Source organism: Myotis brandtii, unplaced genomic scaffold (assembly GCF_000412655.1).
Source record: "Myotis brandtii unplaced genomic scaffold, ASM41265v1 scaffold626, whole genome shotgun sequence".
Lineage (NCBI taxonomy): Eukaryota > Metazoa > Chordata > Mammalia > Chiroptera > Vespertilionidae > Myotis > Myotis brandtii.
In genome coordinates this window covers 385,879-392,400 of record NW_005370394.1, presented here as the reverse complement: position 1 = coordinate 392,400, position 6,522 = coordinate 385,879, and the positions used below count along the sequence as shown (strand labels likewise).

The 6,522-nt window shown below is 39.4% G+C and overlaps 1 protein-coding gene across 1 annotated transcript in view; it reads right to left on the bottom strand.

Annotated features, from left to right (window-relative positions):
- The window catches only part of RFX7 (regulatory factor X, 7), a 66,048-nt gene that overhangs the window by 9,784 nt on the left and 49,742 nt on the right, over nt 1-6,522 (bottom strand). Inside the window, exons 4-6 of the mRNA XM_005880110.2 lie at nt 3,774-3,890; nt 2,453-2,537; nt 1,394-1,601 (exon numbers count right to left, since the gene is read on the bottom strand). Of these exons, the coding sequence (XP_005880172.1) occupies nt 1,394-1,601; nt 2,453-2,537; nt 3,774-3,890 (410 nt within the window). The remainder of the gene's footprint in view (nt 1-1,393; nt 1,602-2,452; nt 2,538-3,773; nt 3,891-6,522) is intronic.

Sequence of the window (6,522 nt, the reverse complement as noted above, 5' to 3'; positions counted from 1 at the left end):
AAGGGGGGGCAGTTAGGGGTGATCAGGCCAGAAAGGGGGGGGCGATCAGGCTGGCAGGCAGAGTGGTTAGGGGCGATCAGGCAGGCACGCAGGCAGGTGAGCGGTTAGGAGCCAGTGGTCCCAGATTGCGAGAGGGATGTCCAACTGTCGGTTTAGGCCCTATCCCTGTGGGGTCCCAGATTGGAGAGGGTGCAGGCCGGGCTGAGGGACAACCCCCGCCCCCCCGCACGAATTTCGTGCACCAGGCCACTAGTTTACAATAAACAATCAGAAGAATCATCTCTGGAAAACAAGTTTCATGTTAACACTTTTTTTCCCCCTGGAAATTATAATTTCCTAGAGTAATAACACAAATTACTCATTTTTAGGCTTATAAGGTATGACTGAAATGAGACATTTAAAAATTTTAATCTGATAGTTTACATAACCATTAATTTAGGAAGAAGTAATTTATTCTGATATTGTCAATTCCTAAAACTATCAATTCTAAAATTTCTATTTGAATGAGAATGCTCATTTGCATATTAAAAACCATTCTTATTATTTTATAGTAATGTTTCATACAGTTTATTTATTTTTTTGATTTTTGAGTTTATTTGAGCCAAACTGACCACATATGCAGGGGAGCAAATTACTCTGGGAGAATAACAGTTCTGCAGCTTCTTTTATGCATGTGAAATTAAGGAGGGAACTGCACGGAGGTGGGAGAAAGCAAGGTAGAGACTGAATTATAGGAGCATTAACAAGATTACGTGCTCTCTTGAGGGTTAGTACCCCCGTCCAAGGTATTACTTCAACTATTTCAAAGGTGTGTTAACCTAGATGACCTAGATCTGACTTAAAACCATTTACTAAAGAAGTTATAGGCCTGGGGCATGAATACCCACCATGACCTGCCCAGTTAGGAATTTATGATCAGAAATAGAGTTTATTTTTTGTGAGACTAAGGCATCTCTCACATTGTCCAGAGATCAGTTTTTTTTAATAAGCATTAGTTTCTGGGATAGTTGTCTTTCAAGTAATTTTAAAATTTAATCTTATCTAATATTTACTAATTTAGGTACACATATATACTTAAAATTACATATATGTACTCTTTAAATTTTAAAACAGCAATGGAAAAGTTAATTATCAAGTGGGAAATCTTAAAAGTCTCATATCTCAGAAGAGCAATATAAATAACTATAGCTTTATGCTTTAAAATAGAAGGACTGTTATTATTACTATTTTTGTTGGCTCAACAAACCCATATAAATTTAGTGTTAAGTGAAGTAAGAGTGAACTCATGAATACTAAAAAGACAAAGAAGTTCTTTAGCTAAACTTTTTTTGCTACCCACTCCAAAGACAGTAACACCTCTGTCAGTTTTGCCTTGTTAACAATAATTTTGTACCTGGTGGTGCTGCAGCCATTACAGTTAGAGCTGCCATTGACTTGGTGCCAATATAATGACTTTTTACAAGGAAGCGGGCTAATTCCAAGACTGTGTCAAATGGCTGGCTTAACACTTTCTGGGCCCACTCGCACACAAGACGGCAAGCAGAAGAAATGACTTCCTCGTCAATATTTTGAAGCTGCCCAGAAGGTTCAGCAGCTTCCAACTAAACAAAAGGAAAAGAAAACGTTAACTTTTAGGAGAAAGTCCAGAGTAATTAAACTGAAGCACATTAAAGATAAGTATTCTTAATTAGAAGATCTAAGTCCGTCAGGTGAAAGAATCATGAAGTGACCTGTCGGCAGGCATATCAGTCTTGTAGGTAAAGGGCCTATGCCTGTACTCACTGGCACACAGCCATCAGCAGCTTGTGAATATAACATTTAAATGCTTGTTACCAGTAAACCCCACTGGTGTGGCTCAGTGGTTGACCATCAACCCATGAACCAGAAGGTCACGGTTCAATTCTAGGTCAGGGTATATGCCCGGATTTTAGGCTCGATCCCCTTAAGGGACCTGCAGGAGGCAGCTGATCAATGATTCTCTTTCATCATTGATGTTTCTCTCTCTTCCTTCCTCTCTCTAAAATCAATAAAAATATATATTTTTTAAAATGCTTGTAAGCATATATGAAGACTAACAGATATTTTGATGTTTATAAAACCTATTCTGATATCAATAAAACTATACCAGTAGTCATATTTCCTATTCTGAAAACATTTATAATACAAATATTACTAAAATGTAATAATTCTCCTGACAATACATATATTTTAGATATATGTACATATCAGTAAGTTTAGATCTATCTTGCTCTCCCTAATTTCAGAAGTCATGTTGACTTAAGTCATATACACTAACATTTTTCAGTCACTTTTGACTTTTTTTCTCACTTATTCTGTAAAAGGCAGAGTTCCTGGTCCCTGGTTTTATCTAAATGAGACTATGCAGTATGCATTTCAATGTTGATTTTAAGGTACAATTCAACTTATTAAAAAGAGAAGGCAGAATTCTTACCCCATCTCCAGTTTTGTGAAAGTCAAGATTGGGCAGTGTTGGCATATGAACAAAAGCTTTTTTTCTTAGTCCACTGTAGCAATATGTAATGAACAGTTAAGGTCTCAAGTATTCCAAATTAAATGAATTGCTTATATAATTAGCACTTGACAAGTAACCATATATGAAATGAAAATAAAATCAGAATGAAATAACATCTACTTTGAGTTTTCAGTAAGAAAAACTTTAATATTATAAACTCGGGATTTTTACTCCTTTGAAATGGGAATAGTCTGCAGAATGTTACTGTCTTAAATAAAACAAAATAATTCTCATCTGTTATAAATTTAATGAATAAATGTTTCTAATAAGCTGTGTCAGCCACCAGTAACAAACAGGTCAGAAGGAAAGAAATACCCAGATGGAAACCTGGAACCGAGAAAGGAAACTTCAGCCCAGGGCACCAGGACAGAAACAACTCTGAGTGTCACAAGGGCTTTAACCTTTTCATTTCCCTTTTTCCACTGAAACACACAGGATTATCACCTGCAACATGCCAAAGACACATCAAGATGTTTTTGTTTGTACTCAGAAAACAAGGGCAGGTCATGTAACAAGTGGTTAAAGAACACCTGGAACCACTTTAGAAAAGCAGCCTTCCACCTTCCCCTTCCTCTCCTCTCTTCCATAGCAGTGAATTTTTATGCTGTGAAAAAGGCCAGGAGCCGAGCAGAGAGAGATGAAGGACTTCTAATATGATACAGAGACCCTCTACCTTCTTCCAAGAGTAGGGAGAACTTTAATAAATCCTTAATTTTCATTTCCTTATTTCTGTTTGCTCCTAAGTATTTCTCCATCACAAGAGGGACCTCGCTTTAAACAGTTGGCTGAAAAATAAAGAGAGCTGTAGTCTTCCAGTATAAGTTCCCTAAGACATTTTTTTTTAATGTTATATATTTTGCAAAGGAGATCCTATGCTTCTAAATGAGAGGAAGGAGTGAAGGTAAGCTAACACCTTTCTGCACTTTTATTGATAATTTATAATTGCTGTACTGTGGCATGCCTCGGTCATTCTCACTATTGAAGAAAAGATCAGACACATTAGAATGACAGAATAAGGTGAAATCTATCATAAACTTAATGACCATTATTTATCTCTCTTACAGTTTGGTAAATAGCTGGGAAAATAATATTTGCAATTATTCTACTAAGTTCTTTTGAGTTGTTTGTACTTATAGATTCAAATTTATTTCTAATTATAGTTGGTCGTTGAAACACAACAGGAGATGCTCTGTAATAAGTGGGAACTTAGATTACGAAAAACCATTCTGGTAAAGGATATTTCGATTTGCCTCTCGTGCCCAGACGACGTGCCTTCATGTTTGGAAAGACGTTTTTCATGATCTTTCCAAAGTCAGCAGCACTTAGTGGATGGTAACCAAGATTGTCACAATAACTCCTGCAAAACAAGGAGGGGCCAGTTAGAGAGCAACAGAACTCAGAATTACACAGCACAGTGCTATTGCAACACAATTTGATGCGTTTGACAAAGTGAAAAACACATTTTCAAGAGATTCACCACAATTTTCACCAATATATGGTCATCCTTCTCTGGAGATAACTCAGGTTGGTTAGATTATTTATTCTCAGGGTATTTAGTACTGCTGCTTTCAACAGCATCCAAGCTTTCAGTCAGAGATACTGGTGGTATAACCCAGCATTCTGAAATGAGTGTATCCAGCTCAAACAGTAGGGCTACAAATTTCCACATATGTATCAAACTCACATACTGGGACAATTTCCAATATAAACACGTGTATGCCAAATATTAGAGACAAAACTACTACATGGTTTAAAATAGAAACATGATATATTAGAACTAAAAGGGACCTTAGAGGTCATCTATATACCAACACTCTCATTTTACCCATAAGAGAAAAAATGAAGCCACAGAGAGAAGTTCCAAAGGTCCTCACTCCTACTATTCTTATTATTGCCAGGAAAAAAGTACTTTGTAAGGCAGTAACTTCAATTGAGACCAGGGAAACAAACTATGTCTTAATTAATTACTCCTGGAACCACGTGTCCTGTTACTCTCTAAAGGTGCCAGCCATGGGTAGAACAACAAACCCTCCTCTACCAGTTCAGCAGCAGGCCAAGGCCACATCTTGTTCTGGCCACCAAAGCCTTCCTCACAACTGCTGGCCATTGGGAGAACCACTACCTGAGAAACGCCAAAGAGGAAATCAGAGGCATTCCCAAATACTTCAATCAAGTCACCCCCTCACTCCACCTCCCCCCCACCCCATACACTTTTTAGCATCAACCAGAGCAACTTCTTGATGAAGACATGCGGTGAAGAGTCAGAGAGATTTCGGATGAAGAAACAAAGGAAAACAACGGGAAGGCCTTGTGGGCAAGGCAAATTAATAAGAAGTATCCTGGCAACATTCCTGAAGTGACCTGAACACAAGCAGTTGAATTGGAAGATCCTCAGAAGGAGGCAGGGACCCCTGAGAGTCTTAATAGAGAGAAAAGGGGTAGGTCTGGAGACAAGGGTATTTTTTTGATTATGCCCTACCTATCTCCACACCAAAACCTGTTCCTCTGGTCGTGGGGAGGGGAAGAGATGCCCAGCAAACACATTCCCAATAATGTTGACAAGCAGGAAGGGAGAGGAGCTAACACATATTAGAGTTCCCTCTACAGAAGTATTTAGATACATCAGATAATTGAGACTAAATGCAATATTCCGGCTCAGGGATCAAGATTTAAGTTATAACTTGAAGGGGTGACTACTATTGGGTGCTGAACTGTATTAAGTCATAACCATTATGGTACCAAGTTAGATCAGTCATCTTTAAGGCTTAAACCAGCACAGAAAGAAAATGTGAATGAAGCTCCTTTAAGGAACCAGACACATGTTGCTTCCTCTACCTGGACCATTATTTTTCTTATCCTTCAAGTTCCAGCTTAAATATTATGATTTTGAAAGGATCTCTTCTGGCTACCCTATCTAAAGCAATGCCCTCTTGCCAAACCCTAACCACATTTCCTATCAGTGTACTCTTTTTTCTTCTTCTTATGCCTTATAACTATCTAACAGCAAATTTTCTTGTCTCCTCACTCAGGGCAGTGGCCAGATTCAGGGGTGGGCAAAAGTAGGTTTATTGTTGTAATGTAAATAAGTAATACAATAATTAATAAATAATGATACAAGAATAAACTCTGTTTCGTGTACTCACAACTGCAAACCTGCTTTTACCCACCCTGTATATCTGGTTCACCATTTTATTCTCATCACTATGAACAAGATTTAAGAGTCACATTAAGCTGTAATGTAACTTTAAGTATGCCATAGTTAAAATGACAAGCAACTTTAAAGAAACACACAAAAAGACCAAAAACCCCAAGAAACAAAATACAAAACCCCACCAAACCCAAAAAACCAATGCCCACTGGCACCTATGACAGCATGAGCAGATGGGCCTAAAAAATGGATACCAAATAAAGAGAAGCAGGGCAATGAGCCTAGTGAGAGATAGAGTATATTCGTTCTTATTCTCTGTGCTTAGATTATGTTTTTTCATTATATCAGTACTAAAGGCCTGGTGCACGGATTTTTGCACTGGTAGGGTCCCTTGGCCGGGCCTGCGGGGACTGGGCTGAAACCGTCTCTCCAACATCCCCTGAGGGGTCCCGGATTGTGAGAGGGAAGGTCTCAGGTGATACACCCTGGAATCGGGCTCCCTCCTCTCTGGTTATGGGTGTGTTATTCGAGAACCTCAGCTACCAAGTCACCACAGCTACCAAGTCACCGCAGCTCGGCAGCTCCCATGTTGAGCATCTGCCCCCTGGTGGTCATTGCGTGTCACAGCTATTGGCTGGTCAGCTGGTTGCTTAGGCTTTTATATATATAGACTAGAGGCCCGGTACACAAAAATTTTTGCACTCGGGGGAGGAGAGGGGGTCCCTCAGACCGGCCTGTGCCCTCTCGCAGTCTGGGACCACTCGGGAGATAATGACCTGCTGGCTTAGGCCCGCTCCCGGGTGGCAGAGGGCAGGCCCAATCCCTAGGTGCAGCCCCTGGT